Here is a 26,210-nt window from a genome sequence, read left to right on the forward strand (position 1 = left end):
TATAATTTGTTGTGATAACATACGTACAAAATATCTAGTAAAAATATAAGCCTCGTTTTGGAAGTCAGAAAATGAATCGAAGCACTCAGTATTAAACGAACCAAATTTGCAATTTAAATACGAATAAAAATGTTTAACACCCAATGCCCACTTAGCACGGGTCAGTTATAATATTATAAAGCTTTTGATTTAGTTCGATTAAACGCGGTAATCTCAGGAACTTTGAAATGTTCATTTTTTTGTGTTGGTAGTATAGTATCTAACATCACGCTACCACGACCACGCTACGATCATCAATAAGAAATGTTGCAAAAACTGCAAAAAAATATCCTTTTTGAGAGATTCCGATGCGTGTGTTAAAAAAATATAAGAAGATGGGAGATCAGGTAGTCAGATATTCACTTCAATACTAACAATGTTCAGGATGGCACTTAGATCTTTCATTAATTAACAGTATTATTGAAGCTAAATACCTAGTTTCTTAGCAGTAATTATCTATTCTCATGACTATTATTCTTCATTACTATTAAGGTATTATTTTATAAAAGATATCATTGAAGCCCACCAACCTGCATTAGAGTAGTGTTGTGGGTCTGTACTTTATAGCCCTGTCTTCCCAAGGAGTAAAATAAAACCACTGGACAATACTGTATTATTATTATTATTATTAAACTCTTTATTTGTATACCACAACATTTAAAATATAACAAAAACAGAAACATCGAAAGAAGTAGTAATACAAAAGGCGGCCTTATCGCTTAATAGCGATCTCTGCCAGGCAACCTTAGAATTAGGAAAAAAAAGAAGAGGAGAATAGACTGCTGGTGGTACAAATATTAAAATACATACATGCAAATAACTACATGCCAATACATAAACTAGTGTGCACAAATAGATAAAAAGTAAATAATATAATAAATAAATAAATAAATATAAAAATAAACTAATATATATAATAACAACACTTACATAATTAAATACTTTAACATACAATAAATGAGTAAGTACACTGTACTGTATATTAAGTTTCTCTATAATTCATATTACTTGTTACCTTTAAATGACTCTACTACCAGTTCGGAATGCTGTCTTCGGCAGAGAAGACCACTGGCAAGAAACTCTACCGTTGCTCTTTTATTCAATCAATTAAAACATGACTTTTAAACACAATTACAACATTGTCATATGCTATAACGCTAGGCCCTTTGATATAAGACATATAAGACAGGTCAACATAACTACTATGATCACTTATAATATCAGGACTTTAGGAACAAGTTGTTTGTATAGAGCAACCTCTGCTACATAAGCTATCTGTATAAAATAATGCTAGGGCTCCATATATGATACCTGAATAACCCAAAGGATATAAGAGATATACTTATCTAGATAACTTTTAACAACTTATCTCAACTCCATCACCAGTATATACGACTCTTGTTCCGCCACAACAATATTTCGTTAAGTATGTCGTTTCCATTATAAATCATCTATTCCCAATTTGTAACGTTCAATCCACAATACTTAACTTAATCTCCTATTCTCAATTCATTAATTTTAAATCCGTCCTCACTTTTCATTCCCGCCAATCTATCTTGTCAAACTCGCGTCTCCCGCCATAGATCTTATACTTTTATTTTGACATTCTACTAAAGTCCATTATTCTATTTTAAATACATTATCAATGAGTATACAAACTATGATTTGTTGATATATTTAATATAATCATCGGGTTTATCATAGATAAAGTGCTGTAATTCCCTATTTCCTAACACGTGCGTTTTGGCGATACACGTACATTGAAGATATTTAAAAAACATTTATTGGAGGGCACTCAATAACCGATACTGAACCCAAAATTGATTTTTTTTTCATTCTTGTCTGTCTTTCTGTCTGTATCTGAACAGCGATACTACTGAATGAATTTAAACGAAACTTTGAATGATTTTAGGTCATACTATATATCTACCAAATTATCCATTAGCCTATGTCCTACCTATGTTCATGATATTAAAAAATAGTTTTTTATTGTCGCGGACTGTTTTATAGAACTTTACAGAAACAACATTTACTTACTACATACTTCCGTCGTTTCGCGTAACGTTTACCGTTCACGCATCGCACGCATCAGAATCTCTCAAAAAGCATATTTATAGCCATAATTGTAACTACAAATCCAAAAAAAAACAGAATTTTCTGAGATTAGTGCGTTCAACAGAACAAAATTTAAAAGCTTTATAATATTTCAATTATGCCTATCCACAAAACCACGTCAATCTAAAACTCCGTTGCGCAGATTTTGAAAGACAAATGCGGATAATAACAAAAACGAACTTTAACCTTAGACAATGTTATCATCTCAGGTTAAAGTTCATGATAGCGGCCATCCCTTCAAAACTAGTTTTTAAAAATTTATCATGTATTGTCAATTAAAAAGTTATAATTTATCTGAAGCCTTTGCTGTGAAAGAGTTGTAAAAATTGATTCTCCAAATACAATGCCAAATTTACGCTAACGTGGATGAAACATTAGGTTACAATATGAACCCGAAATATGTTCGCTCCACATTAAATTAAGGCTCAATTGACACTGAGTTGCAGCGACCGGTAGCGAATAGGCAAACAGAGTGTCAACGGGGTTTATCAGCATTTTAAACTTTCTCTCAATTACTTTAACGGTAACATAGTATCGCTGCAGAAAGATCGAAACGAACCGATCTCTACCCGTCTGTTTTGGTGCGAATTGATCTTGATTGAAATGCCTCTAGATCAATCCAATCAAAAAGGAGAGCCCCCGTTGGAAGTTTGACCACCCTGAAGTAGCACAATACACGGGCCCAGTGCCCGGTATTTCACTGTTCGACGCGCAGTTTTTCAAAGTTCACTTTCACCTTGCCAACTACATGGATCCGATGGCCCGCAAGTTATTAGAGCAAGCATATCAGGCTATTTATGATGCTGGTGAGATGAATTATTTTACCATATTATTTATAAATCAAACCTTTTTCTTAAACATGTCTTCCATTCAGGTCTATGTCCGGAAGAACTCTCTGGGAAAAAAATCGGTGTCTACATTGGATCTTGCTTTTCGGAAAGCGAAAAGTCTAGTTTTTATGCCACTCGATCTAGGACAGGTTTTGGTATTCCAGGGTACGTACGAGAATATCCCAAATATAACATTCTTAGTCTACAATTTACTGTTATTTATTATTGAATCCTACATTTCGTTATATTTATATCCTACACTTTGCAGGTGCAGTAAAGCAATGTTTGCCAATCGCATCTCTTATTGGTTAAACGCTAAGGGTCCCTCTATGAACATTGACGATAGTTGCTGCAGTTCCACGGCAGCGTTGGAACAAGCTTACCATGCCATCAACCGAGGCGAGTGTGAAGCTGCCATTGTCGGAGGATCGAATCTTTGTTTGCACCCACAATCCTCTATCCATTCTGGGAGGTATGAAACTTAATCTATATTATTTGTAATTGTCTAACTTGATTTGCTCTTAAAAAGTATGAAAATTCAAATAAAAAGTTTCTAAATGCAATAAGAGAATAAATTAAAGTTCCTTTCATTTAGAATCGTGAACTTAAGTAAAGATGGTAAGACCAAATCGTTTGACACCGAAGCTGCTGGGTGTGTTCAGGCTGAGGCAATCAACATCCTGTTTCTTCAAAAAGCTAAGGATGCTCTTAGGTACGTTATGCTACTTACAAACTACATATTAAATACTTGACCTTAGACCATTGCAAGAATCCAAAAATATTATTTCAGAATTTACGCCGAAGTCGTACATGTGAAATGTACATTTACATCGAAAACGAAAGATTTTCAGTATGGGTTCTATAGAGATCCTAAAGACATGGCCAAATTTATGCATAATTTTTATGATGAAATACAAATACCGCCTCAAGCCGTTGAATATGTAGAAGCCTTTGGTTCAGGTAGTAATCTATATTAATACTAATAATATAAAAGAATGCGAAAGTTTGTTCGTTTGCTTACTTGTTGCAAATGCTGCACTATATACCAGTCATCCGCATCCTACTAAAGTCCTACTGCTGGGCACAGGCATTCTCTCTCGTAGGAGATAAGGTTTTTGGAGCGTAGACTTTACTACAATGCGGGTTTGTGGCCTTTAACGGCTATTAACGCAAGATAGTGATAATGACGGGGACCGACGGCTTAATGGACGTCTCAGAGCCGCAGCGGTTGTCACCGCCATTTTCCTAACTCCGGGCTTTTTCACAGAAAATAAAGCAAATCACATACCTAAGAGACATTATTAGACTCGTACCTACAGTCAAGTCCTCCGTTATAATTAAATGTATACTTTGTTATTGCTAACATAACATATTATTATGGCACATAATATGTTATGCATAGGCTATGTACGAGTAAGTATCAACCTTTGCCGTTCCTTTCCTTTGCCCTAGTTTATAAAGATCCGCAAAGGGGCCATTTCGATACAGGTAACTGTATCGAAATGGCCCCTTTTCGACACTGCTAGTAAATTTATAATTAGAACATTTCGCAACCGAAGCAGATAAGATACGTACTTAATTTGCAGCTGTACCGGAGGCGGATAAAGCAGAACTTGAAGCAATCGAAAGAGTCCATTGTTTTAACAGAAAAGAACCCCTTTTCGTGGGCAGTGTAATGTCAAATATAGGATATGGAGGACCCGCATCAGGGATATCGGCTATTACGAAGGTAAATGGACATAAGCTTTTAAGTTCTGCTGTGAGTAGACTTTGCTAGAACCATATCATATCAATAGGTTGCTATGAAAAAAGATATGGAGAAAATAATGTGCCTTAAAGATTCTAACGTTATCAACAGGTTATTTTAGGATATCATTCTGGACTGCTAGCAGGAAATTTGAATTGTGACTCGCCTAGAACAGACATAGCAGCTCTGCGAGACGGGCGGTTGCGCATTCTTACTGAACATCATAGGAATTTTGGACGAGCATACACAGCTGTTAACGGTCTCTCAATCACCGGGTCTAATGCACATGTCCTTTTATATGGTCATTTTAAATCTAAGGTATTGACATTTTCAATGTATACTTGACTATTGTGTAGTGATTTAGTGATGAATTTATAATTGTTTTGTTTATGAAGTAAATAATTTCTTGTTTTGTAAATATATTTTCAGGACCTTTCGCGCTATAAGACAAATATTCCTCGTTTAGTTTTCCTATCTGGCAGACAGGAATCATCCGTGAATAAAATTATTCAGGATTTAAAATCTCGTTCTGTTGATCCCGAGGAAATAGCGCTGCTGCATAATATTCATAAAAACAGAATTTCTGGCCATGTGGGGAGAGGATATATTTTACTGGGTGAGTCTTATTAAGAATAATTCGTAAAAATGGAATGTTTTCAAAGAAACAAACATCATTCTTTATCATACTATACTATTTATTTTAAGACACAAATGCAAAGAACGAAACCATTTGTCTACATGAAAAGTCGAACTACTTTGACGATGCCAAACGGCCACTGTGGTTCGTATACAGTGGAATGGGATCTCAGTGGGCCGGTATGGGAGCGCATCTCATGAGAATTCCAATATTTGCCGCAGCCATAGAAAAGTAAGTTTTCTCACAATCAGGTTAAGCCCTGTTTAAAATGTATTGTAATAATAATCCTGAACAAATAGTTGAGAAGCTTTTCAAGTATTTGTTCAGAATTATTATAATTTTAAATTGCTCAATAATGCAGTTAGAAATTCATTTATTTCAAGTAGGCCTGAATATAATTCCAATTGGAAAAACACATCCCACTAAAAACATTTTGAAAAAACTAGCCAAGTCTCGATGGAGCTGCTTGTTTATCTCTAAAAAGTAATGAAATCTAAATAAAATCTAAATGCCAAGTCTAAGGTTCCTTACTGCGATTTCTTTATTATTATACTTAACGTGTTTGACTTGGCCGTTAAACATTCTTTATACGTTACTGGGTACAACTTACTCTGTACCAAACTTCAGCTCTCTGAGTTAATGGGTAGTACTAGTTCTATTTTGATGATTATGAGTGAGTAAGCGGATCTTTGCTTTCGCTTAACTTCAAATCTAAATGACCTACAAACATGAAATTTTGGATTTTAAGCAGCTTATTATAGCTTACTTGATGACAAAATTTTCTGCGTTCTGGTCCTATCCAGAGGTTCTCAAATAGGGGCCTGTAATCGCGGCGAAATGGTTCCAGTAAAGGATGGTACGGCAGAGTTTGCTTCGCTGTCGTCTTGGCATAATAATAACAAACAAACATTAATATTTACAACAAATATAAGCCGCCTAACTGTTCACTTATGGGCATGGTACCCAAAATGCTGGCGCTATTGCCCCTTTAAATTGCTAGACTTTAGCCGTGGGGCTTAATAAGGGCCAGCTCTCGAGTCACCAGACGTCTAGACCAATTGTTGAGACACGATGTTAATAACATGTTTCGGGTACTACGCTCGTAATGGAGCGTATGCCTAAGCCCCCGTATTTAACAGGAAGGCTGGTCCAGGTGCGGTCATCGAAATGTAAATTTATAATTTTGTGTCTTTAAGAGAAGCATCTAAAGTGGATGTTATTTCCAAAAGGAACAGCATCGCAATAGGTACATACATTTTTGGGCAAACAAACATAAAAGTACTATATAAATGGCGATGTGCAGTCATATGTCCAATAGGCGGTACGAAAATGTGTTAAAATTAAGCAATTTAGAATTCAAGTCAATATTTGACTATACGGATATTAAAATTTATTTCTTTTTCATAACAGGTGCCGACTTGTCTTGGAACCTAAAGGAGTAGACATAGTTCACATAATTACATCTACAGACAAAACTATATTTGATAACATTCTCAATTCCTTTGTTGGAATATCTGCGATTCAAATTGGACTTACAGATGTTTTACGTGCATTAGAAATTGTCCCCGACAAAATTATCGGTATTTATTTGCTTGTTGTAATAATGATATTTACTTGGTTTCAAATAATATTAATTATTTTTCAATTTTATGTCATTATTTAAAGGACACAGTGTGGGTGAACTAGGCTGCGCTTACGCAGACGGATGCTTTACAGCCGAGGAGATGATACTTGCTGCATACAGCCGCGGTCTTGTCTCTGTACAGACTCCACTAATTCGTGGATCAATGGCAGCTGTTGGTATAGGTTACGAAAAGGTAGACTTTTTGACTAATACTCACTTTTGAAGTATATTAAACCAAATAATAAAAAGTCAAAAAATTTAAAATACTTTATTGCAGATATCTAAAATGTGCCCTCCTGAGATTGAAGTAGCTTGCCACAATGGTCCCGATTCCAGTACAATTTCTGGACCTGCTGATATCATGAAGGAGTTCGTGGCACAACTAACCGCGAAAGAAATCTTTGCCAGGGAAGTGCCATGCTCGAACATTGCATACCACTCCCGATACATAGCTGACGCAGGTCCAGGACTGCTAAAATATTTGGGCGAAGTGATAAAATCACCCAAAGCACGCAGTGAACGTTGGGTTTCTACGTCAGTGCCACAAGATAAATGGAATGAGCCGTTCGCAAAATATAGCTCTGCGGAGTATCACACAAATAACTTACTTGTAAGATATTTTCTCAGTTATTTTAGAATTATATTCTTCTAGTTAGATAAATAAATGCTAGAAAACAACTATTCCTTTTATTGTTATTAAAATAAATGCTGCGCAAGCAGCTTCTTGTAGTAGTAAAAACTATCTCTTCTGCTATTTATCCGCAACTTCATAATAATTAAGTAGGTAACTTGTCTTCTTATTTAAAATGGTTCTAAAATAACTATAATGCACACTAAATTTATTTTAATTAAAAGGAGTTTATTTTAAATTAAACTAGAAGAACAATTATTAATATTAAGATATAAGTAACCTAAAACCAATTCTTTGAAAAAGTTTAGTGTTTTCCAAGCTATTGAGCTATTTTGTTATGGCTATACGTTTCTATCCATTCACTTGCTCGTTTATTTTTGTTTATTATACGCAATGATAGAAATACAGATATGAATAATTTATTGCAGAATTCAGTGCTCTTTGCAGAGACATCAACACTCATTCCAGCAAATGCGGTGGTAGTAGAAATAGCACCTCACGGCCTTTTGCAGGCTATTCTCAAGCGTTCTCTGCCTGAATCCTGCAAACACGTGCCGTTGACAAGACGAGGGCACCCTAACAATGCACAGTTTTTATTAGAAGCTATTGGAAAGTAAGATTTTTTTGTACTACTATCTACAATTATTGGACTATATAAACCACATGGTGTACCATATTAACAACTAGCTGACCCTCGCAACTTCGTCTGCATCAAATCGTTTATTATCTGTTTAATACCTTTAAAAAACCAAGAACCTAATTGTAGCAGCAAATCTCATAAACTTTCGCATTTAAATTATTAGTACCATGGTACGCATGCATTCGATCGCGGTCCCATATGCCTTGCTACTTGCTGTTATCAGTGTAGAGTTATGTCCTTTACCTTGGACAATATGTATCAGATCTTCATTAAAATTAGACAATACATGCTTGATAATATATACTTTCAATTAAAAAAGAATTATATAAATCGGTTTTTTTTTTCAAAATACAGAACAGAAATCTTCCAGTTACAGTTTTATTGTAAGTAAAGAAAATAATCTTAGTTCGGTTTAAAACCGCTTTAAAATGTCAGTGTTACCGAATAACTCATCCTCAAGAGTTTATATCATCAACCGATAAGAATTAGTTAAATTATTTTATATTTCATTAATATTTATGAAGTCGCGGGTATTTATATATTTATTCTTACAGTCTCTACATGGAGGGATATAGTCCACAAGTGCAAGAACTATACCCGAAAGTAGAATTTCCAGTTTCATCTGAAACACCAATGCTGTCGCACCTCATAGAATGGGTGCATAATGAATCTTGGTGAGTAAACTATATTTAGTTAAAAATTAATTATACGAATTTTATATCATTTCCGTAAATTATTTAATCATTTCAGGACGGTACCATTGTATGTGACAGCAAACAGAAAAACAGCAGCTTCGTGTACTTATGTCCTATCAATCCACGATGACGAGCATCGATACTTGAGAGGACATGTGATAAGAGGTAGGAAGAGTTGTAAGGTGTGAGAGATATTCTTCAGAATATAAAGATATTAAATAAATAAATATACTACGACAATACACACACCGCCATCTAGCCCCAAAGTAAGCGTAGCTTGTGTTATGGGTACTACACTGATGAATAATTTTTTATGAAGAATATACATAAATACTTAGAATATACATATAAACACCCAGACACTGAAAAAATTCATGCTCATCACACAAACATTTTCCAGTAGTGGGAATCGAACCCACGGCCTTGGGCTCAGAAAACAGGGTCGCTGCAAACTGCGCCAATCGGCCGTCAAATAGCAAATATTAATAGCTTTTAGCAGCAAAAGTTAGAAAAATAATAAAGTTATCGGTTCAGATGCTACTATTAGTTATTTAAAAGGATATCTTCGGAAAATCAGATGTTATAAGAATATTGTCTAAGAACTAGGCGGGCATATGTGATAACTTGAGCAGCTTATTATCACCAAATGATGTCCATGATATACGTAGCGACCCATAGTCCCACCATTTGAATTAAATAATCTTAAGCAATTTAAATTTTAATACATCGATTTCTATTTTTATTAACTTTTTTATTAGCTTCACCTGTATGTTTGTATGTTTGTAACCGACTTCTTTGGGCGCGATTTTGACCCACTTTGAACGATCAGATTTGATTCAAACTTTGTAGACATATCGAGGATCGATGACAATACACTAATCTGAGAAGATTATTCCAATTTTCAATATAAAAAAATAAGATTTTTAGTTTTTTCGAACTATTAATTACAATTACTACAGCGCCATCTAGACCCAAATGTAAAAAACCCTAGACCCAAATGTAAAAAACCTATGGCGTTTCCAACAGATGGCGTTCGCGTAACTAACAAATACCACAGAAAACATTAAGCTACTAGATGGTAGAGGGCTGTTTTAAATAAGTTATCACGGAATTGATAGTAGATTAGATCAAATAACAGTTTAAAATAAACCAAACTAAAAAGTAGAAAATAAATAATAGTTTAAAAAAACTAAAAAACACGCTTTTTATAGAAAACCGAAAAAAAAATAGAAAATAAATTTTAATAAATTTAAATTAAGAATAGTGTTAAAAATTTCAATGAATATAAATTAATAATACTGTGAAAAAAAAAAAATTAAAAAAAGCGTGGGGTGCTTTTTAAGATATTATCAATTATTTATTATGAGTATAATTAATATTTTGAGTATTTTCATGCTCGCTGATTCGTTATTCGACGCAAAAAACAACCAGCCAAAGTTTTTATGGATTAAACTGGAAATCACAAATATGGATTTCATTACGAATAACCTTTTAGACAAATTGTTTTATTCCCCGTTTACAAATAAAATAAAATAAAATTCTTCCTTACTTCTTTATTTTAAACTAATATTTGAGGATCCGTTTGAAAATTAAGTTGGTCTATTTCGCTGTATGGTTCCGTATCAAATAATGAAAGAATTTGATCAATTTTAGGGTAATGTCTAATCTATAATGCTTATTTTTTAGAAACAAACTCATACCCCTTCGCTGCTACTCTAGTGGCAGTGTGGGATACATTAGCCATGGTACTGGGAGTTCCAAAGAAGCAACTGTCAGTCCAGTTCCGTGATGTGCATCTACACTCACAACCCAATCTCCACGAGCAAAGGCAATTGCGATTGAATGTTACTGTACATAGAGGAAAAGGCCAATTCGAGGTAGCATATCCATTTAATACAATAACCAAACAATTACAATTACGCTTTAATAAAATTATAATTTTGCATAACCTGAGTGTATAAAACCAGAATTGCCATGCGGTTATGTTCTGCAAGTTGTAAGTTTTGCAGAAATAATACAAACCATTTGTATTTTAGGTTTTAGACGACAATATTAAAGTTGCGAGTGGTTTTATTGACAGTGAAATAGACAAAGATATATCACCGAAAGAAGAAATTAATTCTGAGGAAGTCTTGACACTTAAATCTAAAGATATTTATTCTTTATTGGACGCTAGAGACTATAACTACTCGTAAGTTTCGTAATTAAAAATTGTTTTTTATGTTATTAGTTTAATTATATAACTTACTAGCGCACCTGCGTGACTTCGTCCGCGAATAATTCGACTTAAAAAAACCACGTCAATTATGCCTATCCTAAAAAAATCTTAATCAATCGAAAAATCCGTTGCGCGGATTTTGAAAGACAAATGGGGAAAAATAGCGATGCTATCCTGTAGAAGCTGTTTGCTTTTCCGGGATAAGAAGAAGCCTATGAGCTATGCCAAACTATATTATAGGTATATCTGCCAAATTTTAGCCAAATCGGTTCATTCGTTGTGGCGTTAAAGCGTAACATCCATCCATCCATACATCTGTTCTCACAAACTTTCGCATTTATAATATTAGTAGGATGGTACGCATGCATTCGATCGTTGTCCCATATGCCTTGCACCTTGCTGTTATCTGTGAAGAATTATGTCCTTGATCTCCGACAATATTCATCAAATCTTCATTAAAATTAGACAATACATGTTTGGTAGTACACACTGTCAAATAAAAAAAATAATATTAAAATCGGTACAAATATAACGGAGATATGAAGTAAAATTGGTAAAAACTTTCATCCCATTTCTCGGAAGAAACTTATTGTTTGTGGGGATAAAAAGTAACATATATGTTGACCCGGGATGTTAGCTACCACTATACCAAGTTATATTTAAATCCGTTCAGTAGTTTTCACGTGATGCCCGGACCGACAGACAGACACACAGACAAAAATTAAATAAAAATCTTTTTTAGTTTTAATTCAGTATCTATAATTCAAATTCCCCCGGTCAAATTTTCAAAATATATCAAATGTACAGACTCTTCCAGTACAGTTTTATCATAATTGGTATCAACATGGGTTCGATTCCCACAACTGGAAAATGTTTGTGTGATGAGCATTGAGTGTTTTTCAGTGTCTGGGTGTTTATATGTATTTTCTAAGTATTTATGTATATATAATTCATAAAAATATTCATCAGTCATCTTAGTACCCATAACACAAGCTACGCTTACTTTGGGGCTAGGTGGCGATGTGTGTATTGTCGTAGTATATTTATTATTATTATAAGTATAGATATTTTAGAGACGAGTTTAATAGTATTTACAATTTTACCTTTTGAAAAAAATAGTTTTCTATGTTAGCAGTTTACTCATATAACTTATTTTTTAGGGACGAGTTTAAAAGTATTTACAATGCTAACTTGTCACTTACTAAAGCTCACCTGTTGTGGAAAAACAATTGGGTGACATTAATTGATGGTATAATACAACTGAATGCACTAAGGCGCATTCATGAAAGCGTTTCGCAACCTGATTTCATTAGGAGAATTATAATTGATGTTGAAAAGCATTCAAAAAGTAACACAATAGTTGTTGATGACATGAATATCATATCGGCCGATGTGTGTGAAGTAATGGAGAGTACTAGGTATTTATATAAATATATCAAATAAAATTAAGTTTCCTTTAGTAGTTACTAGGTTCTAATGATAACTTAAAGATAATGGTTTTTATATTTAGATGTGGTGGTGTTTTAATTGAAAACATCAAGTTCTACGACATGCCATCAATAAACAAAGAACAGATTGCTTTAAAAGCATTAAAGTTTATTCCTCACGTCTCTACCAACAATTTCGATGTGAGTACAATAATTTAAGATGATTTATTTTATGAAAAATAGCTTTAAAACTTATATGAATGCTTATTTGCAGGAAAAATCGGCTTTGTGTGTATTTTTGCAAATCATATCTGAAAATGTAAGTAAACAGGTGATCAATATCGGCCATATTATTGAATACAAAGATCAAATTAATTTAATAACAATTCAAGAAATTATTAAGATCATTAATAATTTCTTCCCTGAAATTAAGATCGATTTATTACAAATTAGTCGGGAAGATTTCACGAAGAAGCCTGATGCTTTCATTGGAAATATTGATGTATTAATGATAAACAATTTAGCTGCTGATGATAAAGTAAGTTTACCATTAGATTAGATGAAACTCTGAATATTAATTATTTTATAATTTTTGAACTAAGATAAATTAAATCAATCTATTGTTCTGTTAATAGATGTGCCAAATGCTACATAGGTTACTCAGTCGCGATACTTTCCTCATCAATAAAGAGGAGTGTATAGATTTGTCGACTATGCGTCCTTCTCAACTGTATGACTGTGTGTGTGCCCATACTTTTGGTTCTTCACGGATGGAACTAAATTTGTGGCGACCTTCTGATGTTACGGTCGGTACGAGTGCTGTTACCGTATTTTCACAAGCTGACCTCATCAAACTGTCTTCTCAATTATCCACACTTCCCCTTAAGCATAGAATTGTAATATTGACTTCATATCCAGCTTTCGGTGGAATAAAAGATATGGTTAAAGAGATGAGAAAAAATCGAAAAATTAATCTTGTTATTGTCAATCACAAATTATTAGAAGAACAAAGTTTGGAACAAATGCCGTTCACAGATTTGGCCACAAATATTTTAGACCACGTAAGTATGACACAATAATTTAGTAATATATAAAATCATTTATTAACAAAAAAAAACACTAAACATGGCCGGTTTCATTAGCCTCATTTTAACGTCACTGAGCTAACTCTTCATAGCACAAAAAAAGTAACTTTTCAAACTCATCGAAAAATTAATATACATTTAGTAGGCAGTATTTTATTTTTTCTTAAATATAATTAAGTTATTAACTAGTAATTAGGTGAAGGTATTTAGTATATAACGATGTAATCGGACAACGAATATTTTTTAGGGTATTTGGGGTGGAGTATATTACTTGCCACTTCAAGAAAGTATAGCTAAAGGCAAAGAAATGGCTCTGGAAATGACACGGTTGGGAGATTTAGACTCTATTCAATGGATAGAAGTGACAGGATCCAGTCATCTGGGAATCCCAGTAAAAGTATGACAGTAAAAACAATTCGAATGAGTTTTTAATGTTACATGCATTGTGGTTTTATCTAATATATTCTAACATTTTAGGTCCAATATGCAGGGCTCAACGATGCGTATATAAAGAAAGTTTTAGGAGTTGCTGCAAAAGAACACAAGGATAATAAGAAGCTGGTTGAATATGATTTTAGTGGTACCACTGATAGGTACAGTAATCTCTTTATAAAATTATATACCAAATGTGTTTTTTGGCGCTATGAAGAGTCTACCCAAATATTGAACCCAATTTAATGTTTTATTAGCTGACCCGTGCAACTTCGTCTGCACCAAATCGGTTATTACCGGAAAACACGAATAAAATGAAATTTTCTAAAAATTAATCCTAGCTAGATCGATTTATCGCCCTGAAACCCCGCGTATAATAAATTTCTTGAAAAGCGTTGGAGCCGATTTCGAGATTACAATTATATATATATATATATACAAGAATTGCTATTTTAAAGATACGTCATTTTGTCAACTATTTTCCACTCTAATTACAACGAATCAAATTATCCAAATAAATAAATTAAATTAAATACACTTTTTATTAAGTACATAGTGCTTGAAAATTATAAAAGCAAGCCCTTAATAACATATTAACTATAAATCTCGCAAGTAGAGCAGCTTTAAAGCTAAAAAACCATAAAAGTAGCGAATTATTGTTTTGTTATAAAATTTCGTCCTTTTTAGAATTTCCAAGAGAGGCATTTTTATTTCATTTAGATTAAATAGTTTTACTTCAATTAACATGGTACGAATTTAAGAAACATTATTATATGTCGTTACATAATTTTTTAGAGAAGAACGTGTGATGGGTATCGTGCAAGAAGAATCAATCAATGCCTGTGTTAATGCAAAGCCTGAACTACTATGGCCTGTGCCTAAACATTGGACTTTGGAGGATGCGGCTACTGTTCCTTTAGCTTACTGTCTGGCGTTCTATTGTCTTGTAATTACAGTCTTATTCTTATATTTGTATTTTTATAGCTTTTTGATTATTTATCCTATCCCAATTTTGTATTAGCCGCCCCTTTTGATTAAATAAAATTGGTTGTCTGTGACAACGTCGTAAGAAAATACTGATGGAATGGTTGCATTTTTCAAACGAAAATTTTATTTTTATTTGTTATATAGATATTATCGTTGCTATAAACAATTGACACCACATTCACTTTTCACTGCACTTCATCCTTGCCGAAAACATGTAAATGTATTATTGTATAGAAGCTGTCCACGCGGACGCATCGCTCACTCAAGTAGGAGAGAGACAGATGTCGAACGCGGAGGCCGACTGTGAACTCTTTGTCGCTCGTTCCGCGCTCTCGCTTGCACTTCAAGCCTTGAATGGAACGCCTGAGAGCGAGGTAACGCCGCATACGTCATGTTTTTTCGTGCGTGCAGCCGGTTCCATCGAATTATAAGATGTTGTCACGTCTAAAATTTACTCTTATATATTCTAAAGTTTATAAATGTTACAAATTTTAAATTATTTTTATATTCTGACTTTATTTTTGTATATTTTATACAACTATATCAAGATATAGCATGATAGTGATATTGTTATAAATTTACAGTGCTTCAAAAGTAGGTTTCACCGTGGCAACAGTATTCTTGTGCATGGAGGCACAGGAGCTTTGGGTCAAGCGATCATCTCTATCGCACTGGCACATGATTGCGACATTTATACTACAGTGAGCGATATTAAGAAAAAAATGTTCTTGCTCAGTCTATTTCCGGAACTTAAAGGTAGATATTTTACAACGAGTTATGTTAATTAATCAGTATTGTTACAAATTATATCTGCAAGTGCTGTTTAGAATTTCAAAATCATTTTATTGCATTTACTAAAAAGCGATTATCTTTTAGAGGATCACATCGGATATTCTCGTGATGCCAGTTTTAGAGATATGATTCTTAAAGGCACACATGGAAAAGGTTGTGATATTGTCATAACTTCAGTCAAAGGAGACCTAAGAAACGTAAGTCGTAATGAAATAGCTGCAAAGTTTAAATAATATTTTATTTAATCACTTATCTGTAAATCTCTTTTACACTGATCGTGAGACACTAAACTAACTATAATACTATGGGCAGGTGAATCCATTCTCTGGAACTGAGCATTAACTCAATTCTGAAACTTGTTTACGTGATATATTGATATATTAGTGTTTATATTGCATGAGTAAATACTTAATAAGGGTATTATAACTTACAGACTTCCATAGGGTGCTGCAAAATATTTGGATGCATTGTTGATACTTCTCTTGTACTCAATAATGAAGATTATACCTTTGGAATGTTTAATTTGTTTAAAGCCATTACTTATAGTACACAGAAGTTTTCTTCATTGTTCGAGCCAACAAAAGTAAACGAGTTGAAAGTAAGTACCTTCCACCTAATCATTAAACACTATACATTTTTAACACCTGCACAAAAACGGGGTGTTAAAAGATTGTAGTGTCTTACGAACGAATGAAACAAATATTTTTTTTTTCGTTTGAAAGGTGAATAAGTCGGGAGTGTTCTTAGCTATGCTTGATGAAAATCAGCCCAAGATTAATTCCCTTAATAATGAAAGGGCTTGTAGTATTTGTAGAATAATTTACACTACATTATTGAAAAGGAATGAGGAATGGTTGTGTCAGGGGTTTTTAAATTTTTAATTTAATCTTTAGTTATTACACGCGTAAAGTTTCGTCCCTAGAAGCTTAACTTTTTCTTCCAGCTAATTATTGATTCTGTTTTAACTAAATTATGGACACGTCCAATATGCGGCGCACAGTTTGAAATTATCCGGTAGGACGCTTCGGCTGTGTCTAGTTATCGCCCTCTTTACTTAAAAAGACATGCCGTCACGCTTTTGCATTCCGTAACGATATCGCTTAGAAACCGAGTAAGACTATATAATACCAGCTGGTTACATTGCAATCAAGATCTAGCAATGAATCTATGAAGAGGTATAATAAGTTCTTAGGTATATTGTGCATTATCATAAAAAAAACACTTTTTCACCAACTACTTCGAATTGGAAATACGATTTTAGTGTTTATATTCAGAGAATTTAGGGTAGTAGGTTACTTCTTTTTAGGTTCTTTTAATTTGAGCTCAATAACTCATGGAAATATGTTCTAATTTTTCGCTGAATATTGATACCAGATGCTACAAGTAATGGTCAGCGAAGGAATAGCTCGCGGCTACGTGCGCCCACTTTCTCGCATTATATACGCGGCGGGTGACGCTTCACGTGCTCTGCGCCTTCAAGCTGGCAGCAGACACTTGGGTCGAGTGCTTCTTCATTTGGAAGAGGATGTATCTTCCACTCAGCATAAGTAATAAATGCATTATCCATACCCTTCCATTACCTGGCCATCTATTAATTTATTTATTACTCTAGCTGTTGTTCGCATTACTATCGTTTTCGATAAAAAATAGCCTATGTATAAAAAAAACTCTCCATCTTTACAACCACTTCCATGCAAAAGATTAAATTGATTGGTGGCTAGGGCGTGAAGGAAGGACATAAAACAAACACACTTTTGCATTATTATAATACTAGTTATGATAAACGAAAAAAAAAAAAAATCTACTTACCAATGACCCAGTAGTTCGATAGTGAAACTTGTGCTCTATGATTATATTGCGATTATCGAGACAGTACTATATTATATCTGATCCAAAGGCAGTGCGCAAATAAATCTAGGTTGTTACAGTTCGTTTCTCTTATTCTAGGATTAACTGCTCGTCCGATCGATTGCAGCTGCTGTTATCAGAAAACGATGTTTTGGGGATACAATTTGCCGACAGGTTGATAAGCCGAGGAGCTAGAAAACTAGCTTTGCACTGCTCCAATAAGTCAAATAGTGTTTTGTTAAAACTGAGGTAGGTAACGCACCGTTGTTCTACGTAAGGTCTTCAACTAATCCACAAAATTAACGGTCTAACAATTACAGGACCTGGGAGAAACAAGGAGTTCAATATACAGTATCATACGGAAATCAATGGAATGAAAATATTTTTAATTTATTAAACAGTAAGACGCCAGAAGTTGTTGAAGGAATATATTGCATTTTAAATTCTAATGCTCAAAATGAACAAAATATTAAATGCTTAGAGCATTTAACTTTAGCCATCCGAAGATCAAGTTGGCCTATAAAGTAAATATTATACAATTTATACAGCCTTTATCAAATTAGTCGTGATTGCGTAATGCGTTAATATCTACTAATAAAATTGTTTTTCAGGTATTTTGCTATTATCGATGCTAGGAACGAAGTAAGCGATATCATAAAACTAACGAAGCCGCACGATCAATTCACAACAATAAAACTGCCATCTTTGAAAAACGTAAGAAAATTGTTTGTTATGCTAACGACATAGATTTTTCTCTTATTTGTACACGTAAATTTAAAGGAAGGATATCCAAAATTTCATGAAATCCTATAGCTTTTATTGATATTAGCTTATTTTAATCTTTTTTTTCAGTTCTATGTTGGAAATAAAGAATATTTTTCAATCGGCCATGCTATTGATGCCATTGAAAAAGCTTTATGTTACAAAGAACGCGTTATAGCTGCACATCGTACTCGCAAACCTATGGGCACCTTGTTACAAGAGTTAGCTAATTTAGCTGGTAATGTATATCTTTAAGACCCCTCTATGCAAATTTAAAAAAGTTTTTTTTTTAAATACATCGGAACAGGTCGACCCTTGCTTTATCGGGATAAAAAGTATCCCATGCCGTCACGCTATCTCTGTATCAAAGGTGTTGTATGGCACTTGTGGAAAAGCTTAAAATATTTTTACATTGACTATATAAACAAGCATATTGCCTATTTTGGAGTACTTTTAAGAAAATTTTGTTTTTCAATTTCATACTTTCTGAGCAAACAAAATTGGCATTTAAAATAGCAACATTTTATTGATTAATATTTAAATCTTGGCGTGTAGCTATTTTTTTACGTAAATATCATAATATTATGTCCCTACATGGGACCCTGATTGCAAATGAGGTAGGGAAATGGGTGGGGATTGTGATTATCATTTATCACAGTGATTTTCGCGAAAACGACTAACAATGAACATTTGATATACAACCATGACATTAAAATATATCAATGAAATATAAATCATTTCAAATAAATCCTTTTTACCTTTTTTGTGTTTATAATATATTGAGAATGTAGTTTTAAAATAAACCAATACAGTTTGCTTGTTTACAGTTTTGGTAGAAAAAACGCGTGTCTTGGCTAGAATAAATAAAATAAAATTAATTACTTTTAAAAATTTAAATTATGCAGACAGTACCAAAATTCCTTAAACATATTTTTAGGTTGAATGAATGAATGAATGAATGAATACACTTTTATTGTACACCACAGAGAAAATTTACAGAGATACAAATACAACAGCACAATAAGGTAGAACGTACAATTTGGCGGCCTTATCGCTAAATAGCGATCTCTTCCAGGCAACCAAAGGCAAACAAGAAAATGTTATAAGAAAAAAGTAGGTGGTACAACAAACAAAATTAAATATTAGGACTTAAAACTAAATTAACATAAAAAAATAAATAATAAAAAAAAAAAAAAACATAAAACATAGTATATACTAAACATAACATATTAAAGATATGTACAAAAATATAAAATATATTCCATACATATATACAAACATATAAACATACAAATACGCTACTATAAATACTTAAGGTTACCTTCATTTAGATAAAGACTTTTGGTACTATTTTTCTTTGTGCTCAGTTAAGGTTAATGCCCCGATTTGCCCCATCTCCTTTTAAGGTTAGCTGAGCGGAACATAGGCGACTAACAAACAAACATACTATCGCTTTCATAATATAATTACGGATAGTACATACTATTTCTCATTATTAAATCGTATGTTTGAAAATTGTTTCTTAGATTTCTCAATTTCCAATGTAACGTCTCGAGAGGCAACACTCAAAGATCTGGGAATGGATCTGTCAAAATCGCACATTGTAAGAGCTTATTTGCGCGATTTTCATTGTATTTTACTGGATGAAAGTATCATACCAATATTAACAGTGAAAAAGTGAGTATACTACCTACGTATTGTTACAAGTAAATTTATTTTTTTCATAAATAAACATTTATGTTTATTATAACATGAAAATTGTAATAGTAAAAATTAAATTGTCATATAAAATAAGTAAAGAATTGTTATAAAATAAGTAAAGAGTAAGTCTAATTAAAATTTAAATAACTGGTCAAGTGCTTTTCTGAACATCAGTTATGTTGGGTTTACTGTTAACAAGCGGTTTTGATTTGTTTATAATTTCCACATTTCCACTAAAAGTAAAGAAATTAAAAGTATTGGTATAAGTTTAACTTTTACGCTTTCAGTTCATTCTTTATATAAAGAAACAGTCTCCCTGACCGAGTTCGGCCATGGTAGTTAATTTCCAGATAGATTTTCTAACGAAGCGGAAATTTATAAGGCACAACTGTGTGTGCAAACACAGGTGCACTCTCAAAGTCCCATCGGACGGCAGCTCCCACACGACTGGAAAGAGATCAGGAACGACGGGCAAAATTTCCAAACTCCAGATTGGTACTAAGAATTTCTTAATAGAAAAACATGGGGATCGAACTCAAAATCTCGTGATCTACAGTCGAATATGCTAACACTAGACTATCGAAACAGTTATATATAATATCAAATATAACTAACAAACTAATAGTTGTAACTTGCAATCAAGTAGAAATACATGACGAAACTGTGGGTTCTCGTGGTGAAAATGGAACGCTAACTATATCTTACCTTGCAGAATATTGGAATTAGAGGATAAGATGTCTAAAAAAGTGTTAGAAGATTCTGAAGGTTTGAAAACATTCTTTTCCCACATTGATCCGGATGAGCTCTTAGCAACTACGGATATGGTGTTTTTACCAACACTAACTGCGTGTACTGCGTTGGTAAGCAAAAAATTATTAATTGACATATTGTGCTTTTTGCTTTGTTTTCAAAATTTCATACATTAAGCATTAGTATAATATACACATCGCCTCTTCAAGTGCTGTTTTAAGTTTCGTATGGTATAAAAAGTAGAAAAAATAGAAAACAATTATATGTTACAGAGAGATAATGAATTTGACGTAAGTCAAACTTACTTGTGCGTTGTACCGGGTGTAGAAGGCCTTCACGTGCGCTTCCATGAACTATGCGAGCGGCTCAAGTTACCAGCGTTAGTTTTGCAGCCAGGAGTAGAACGACCACACGAGACTATACAAGAAATGGCACAAAGATATGCTAAGGTTAGTTTTACGTTTTTATGGGATTTTTTTTCCGAGGGTTGTTGTCATGCTTGTACCCACACACCATTACAGCAGGAAATTATATGTCTATACTTTCCATTAACGGTGCTATTCCTAAGATATCTTTGTTTCATTTTGTTTTATCTTTGTTTTTCTAGATTCTCCTAAACAAGATCCAATTGAAGAAGCGGTTCTATCTTCTGGGATATGAAAGTGGCGTTTTGGTTGCTTTAGAAATGGCAGCGATTCTTGAAGATCATGGTAAGACAAAACAGTAGCATAGACAATGAATCATTTGATTAAAAAAAAATTAGAATAAGAATATTTTTTTTTGTAGCCTCTGTATCAATTCAAAATAATACCAGAATTAAAACTGAACGTTTCATTTGCAGGTTTAACTGGTTCAATATTTTGCATTGGCGGTGCACCGGACGATATTTTAGAAAAATTTGAAGAAAAACTAGCTAAATTTGAAACAGAAGAATCGTTGCAAGTGGCTGTAGCAACTCACATGTTTATGTTGATGAATAACGATGATAACCGCGAAGATGTGGAAAATATCCTGAAGACCATCTCTACATGGAAAGAAAAAGTTACCTTGTGTGTGCAGAAACTCCTGGGACGTATTGACCATTCTATTCAGTATGCCAAAGAATTAATTGAAGCGGCATACGCAAGAATATTACAAGTACGGAATTACAGTTCAGAGCCACGTCTACTTCGCTCCCTCCTGATATCTATTCGACCTCGGTCATCGGGGTCTAAACATGTTAGGTCCCTTTCTTTACAAAATCATTCGCAACAAAAGGTGGTGGAGTATGAATTGCACGCTCCTCTAGCGTATGCAGCTCAAGATTTGCGTTGCGCCGCCATTGTGAACCGCCACTTAGGCGTTGACATTCTGGAAGAATTTGATAAGAGAAACTTGTGCGAAAGTTACATTATAAACGCAGATTCATTTATGACCACTGCTGAAGTTGGTGTTGGACAATAAAACAATAAACATTATTAAGTTTGATTTTAAAAATACAATTATTTATTTATGTTATTAAAGTTTATTATACATTACGTGCATATTTGGTTTTTTAATTAAAATGTTTATATGGTACTTTCTTTTGTAAATGGTATCAAGCATTTTTGGAAATAATACTACTAACATCCTCAACTTATGTTTTTTTTAAATATTTATATAGTAATAATTAATGGACCAAGCATATGGTCGAAATGATCCATGTTTGATGGTTTTCGATCTATAAAATGGGGCCGAGAGAGTCATTAAGAGATACATTTATAGATGTTAAAATAATGTCAGTCTATAGCCAATACATACTTGAAAATTTTATGTATGTTCACAAAAAATTATCAAAATTTAAGTGAAAAAGTGACTGCAATAATATATGGAATGTTAGAAGTAAAAATAAACTTGCAGTGTTGTTCACTAGGCTACACAAAATAAGCAATTCATTTAAAGGAAATTGTATACAATTTCATAATAAATTACCAGTAATATATTGGGGATATCTCTAAAAAAGTTCAAAGTTTGTAGTAAGCAAAAGCTTATAGAAAAGTTCTATTATAGTATAAAGTATTACGTAAACAATAAAAAAGTTTGGGTGTGAAAAATTGCTCTAGCCAGGTTGGTTTAAGAAAATATTTTGAAATGACAATGTGAGATGGTGATAACAAAAAGAACACCCCGCTAAGTTTATTGTTCTTGTTCTGGCTTCTTTTTAGACCAGGGCGCATTTGGAACCCTCGTAGCTTTAGTTTTAAGTTTACGAATGTAGTTATCGCCATCAAAAGTGCGATCTATGTGCCTATTTGAATAAAGAAATATTTGACTTTGACTTCGACTTTGTGGAAAACCAGGCCTTTTAAACAGAGTAACTCTTCGCAGCGTATGCAACGACATCCTACAACGTACCGCCCTGTGTCCATCAACCTGAGGCGTAGTTGTTAAGTCACATACGCCTCTAGTTACACCGGTAACCACGTCTTTTAAACAGGAACAAAGCTGCTTTGCGGCAGAAATAAGCATGGCGGTAGGACTTCTCCGTTAAGTTGTCACGAAACGCGATACTACTATTCATATATCACAGACACAGATCTCCATTGGAGTTCTGGGCAGAAATTGGGATCTTAACCCACTACACTACTTTATAAAATCTAATTCTAGTATGAATGATCTCGGAATTATTATTCTATTAGTGCTGAACATTATTTTATAAATTAGGCAAGTCTGAAATTAAAATACAAATATTTATGCAAAGTTAACTGCAACCGTTGACCTAATACATTATTTATTCCATGACTAGCGGACCCTCGCGACTTTATCCGCGAATGAGACAACTTCAAAAAATAGTCGTTTGTTGTCGCGGACTGTTTTTTAGAACATTAAAGAAACTATTGCGACAATTCCAATATACTTACTTCATACTTACGTCGTTTGGCGTCACGTTTACCGTGCACGAATCGCACGCATCGGAATCTCTCAAAAATTTGCAAGTTTTTTCATTAAGGATAGTAGCCATTGGTCGTAGCGTGATGCTATATAATTATACTACCAAACCAAAAAAAAAATCGAAATCGAAACAGCATTTGCTGAGGTTAGCGCGTTTAACCAAACAAACTCAAAAGCTTTATAATGTTACAACTATGCCTATCCAAAAAACCACGTCAATCTATAACATGCGGATTTTGAAAGACAAATGCGGAAATAATAGCGACGCTATCCTGTGGCCTGCTTTTCCGGGATAAAAAGAAGCCAGATATATTGTATACCTCTGCCAAATTTCCGCCAAATCGGTTCATTCGTTGTGGCGTTAAAGTGTAACAAACTTCTATCCATCCTCACAAACTTTCGAATTTATAATATTAGTAGGATAGTAGGATGGTACGCATGCATTCGATCGATGTCCCATATACCTTTTTTTTTTTTTTTCTATACAGAGAAAATGCCTGACGCATACCACTCCATTGGGGAAACGGAGTAGTTATGTGGGACTTGCACCCACTAAAAACTCTGTGTGTCCCTCGAAAGCCCTATAAGTGAGAGCACGGGGTTCACTTGCGTATTCACCGCACTCTCGCCAAGGTTTTGACCCCCCAGTGCGTGGCGGGTCCTATCATCACTGGCCTGATCGCTGCCAAATCCTCCAGAGAGGCGTACACTACACGGCACGCCACCTTCTTAGGCCTGTCATTATTTGGGTGGCAAACTTCCCCTTTAATTCGCCACCCGCGCGCCTACAGCTCATGGAGGCCGGAGGTCATTGGTTGCTCTCCGGCGCCCGGTTCGTCTCCTGCGAGAGGGGAGTGTTGATGTTCTTTCTCTGTCTCGCTCCGCCGCCTCCTTTGCGGACATCACCTCCTCGCAAAAAGAGGCAGCAGTATTCCACGCTGACTCGCTCCGTAATATAGTTTGAACTATAGTTGGAAGAGAAAGGCCACCAGCTGCCGTATTTTCGAGGGCACGGCGCTGCCCTGCCCAAGCTGGACACACCTCTAAGGTGTGCTGCGCCGTGTCCTCGAGGCAGTCATCGCAATGGTGGCAACCGGGCGATTGCTCCCGACCTATGCGACACAAATACTTACCAAAGCAACCGTGTCCGGTTAGTATCTGCGTCAGCCGAAATGATAGGGCACCATGGTGGCGCCCTAGCCAATCCTCCATAACGGGCCTTATCGCCGCTATAGTGGCATGCCCTGCGCTGGGATTTTCCAGGCGTCCCTTCCATTCCGCCATTAGGATCTGACGGAGCTCGAAACGACGCTGCGTGTATACCCGCAGCATCGGTTCCTCGCCCCTTCTTCGCGCCTCCATTTTCCACTGATGTATTGAGGCGAGGGTTTTAGCTTCGAGATCCCAAGGTGCAGATCCGGCTAGGAGGCTCGCCACCTCAAAAGAAATCGTGCGATATCCTCTTATTACCCTGACGGCCATCGCTCTCTGCGGTCTACGCAATATTGCGACGTTGCTGGCCTTCAGGGTATCAGCCCACACTGGTGCTCCATATAGAGCCATTGAGCGCACGACTCCCATGTAGAGCTTTCGACATGAGTCATTTGGACCACCAAGATTGGGCAACAGACGAGCAAGCGCACCCGCAGCCCCCATCAATTTAGGAACCAACCTACTAAAATGCTGCCTAAAGTCCCATCGGCTGTCGAGGACGAGTCCCAAGTATTTCATCTTTGACTCGACACCGATGCGAACGCCATCAACAATAATGTGGGATCCTGAAGGTGGTGCGCGTCGAGGTCCGTAGAAAAACATAGCCTCACACTTATTAAGCGCCACTTCTAGACCCAGCCTCCGGATCCTGCCTACAACTTGTGCAACTCCAGCAGTAGCCAACATAATTGCCTGGGGGTACGATTCTCTACAAGCTGTTACCAATGTGTCGTCAGCGTAACATGTAACGCCGACACCAGGAAGAAGCAAACCACGCAGCACCCAGTCGTAACCGATGTTCCACAAGAGTGGTCCCAACACAGACCCAAGCGCTCATCTATAAACATTAAAAAAAAATGCAAACTTATAATAATGTTTGTCGGGATAAAGAGTATCCTATATGTTGACCCGGAATATCAGCTACCCCTATACCAAATTTTATTCAAATCCGATCAGTAGTTTTGGCGTTATACCCGGACAGACAGACAGACAGACATAAAAAAAAAACTGTTTTGGACTCGGTATCAATTATAAAGCATCCCCCATATTAAATGTACAGAATTCTTCCAGTTACAGTTTTATTATAAGTATAACTAGCCGTTTCCCGCCCGCTTCGCTAGGCGAATT

General features: G+C 34.9%; 1 protein-coding gene across 1 annotated transcript; it reads left to right on the plus strand.

The window, feature by feature from the left end:
• Positions 1-2,887: 2,887 nt before the first annotated feature.
• On the plus strand, positions 2,888-22,403 carry LOC120627924 (fatty acid synthase-like). Its single transcript, XM_039896051.1, has 37 exons — positions 2,888-2,960; positions 3,029-3,149; positions 3,253-3,456; positions 3,580-3,696; positions 3,775-3,944; positions 4,571-4,713; positions 4,843-5,049; positions 5,161-5,347; positions 5,437-5,599; positions 6,779-6,948; positions 7,034-7,185; positions 7,270-7,602; positions 8,052-8,236; positions 8,818-8,937; positions 9,014-9,123; positions 10,645-10,835; positions 10,995-11,149; positions 12,337-12,594; positions 12,687-12,804; positions 12,878-13,141; positions 13,239-13,664; positions 13,936-14,085; positions 14,166-14,281; positions 14,916-15,066; positions 15,692-15,863; positions 15,984-16,096; positions 16,333-16,497; positions 17,274-17,426; positions 17,818-17,996; positions 18,068-18,271; positions 18,359-18,476; positions 18,600-18,747; positions 20,036-20,186; positions 20,923-21,070; positions 21,233-21,409; positions 21,568-21,670; positions 21,802-22,403. The coding sequence occupies exons 1-37, from the start codon at positions 2,903-2,905 to the stop codon at positions 22,401-22,403; spliced, it is 6,702 nt and encodes a 2,233-aa protein (XP_039751985.1). The 5' UTR covers positions 2,888-2,902.
• The last annotated feature ends 3,807 nt before the right edge of the window (positions 22,404-26,210 follow it).

This window comes from Pararge aegeria, chromosome 12 (genome assembly GCF_905163445.1).
Source record: "Pararge aegeria chromosome 12, ilParAegt1.1, whole genome shotgun sequence".
NCBI lineage: Eukaryota > Metazoa > Arthropoda > Insecta > Lepidoptera > Nymphalidae > Pararge > Pararge aegeria.

Coding starts and splice junctions, on each gene's coding strand:
- LOC120627924 (XM_039896051.1), top strand. CDS start 2,903: ATGGATCCGATGGCCCGCAAGTTATTAGAGCAAGCATATCAGGCTATT. Junction 3,697..3,774: donor AAAGCTAAGGATGCTCTTAG/GTACGTTATGCT, acceptor ATATTATTTCAG/AATTTACGCCGAAGTCGTAC. Junction 18,748..20,035: donor AGAGTTAGCTAATTTAGCTG/GTAATGTATATC, acceptor ATTGTTTCTTAG/ATTTCTCAATTTCCAATGTA.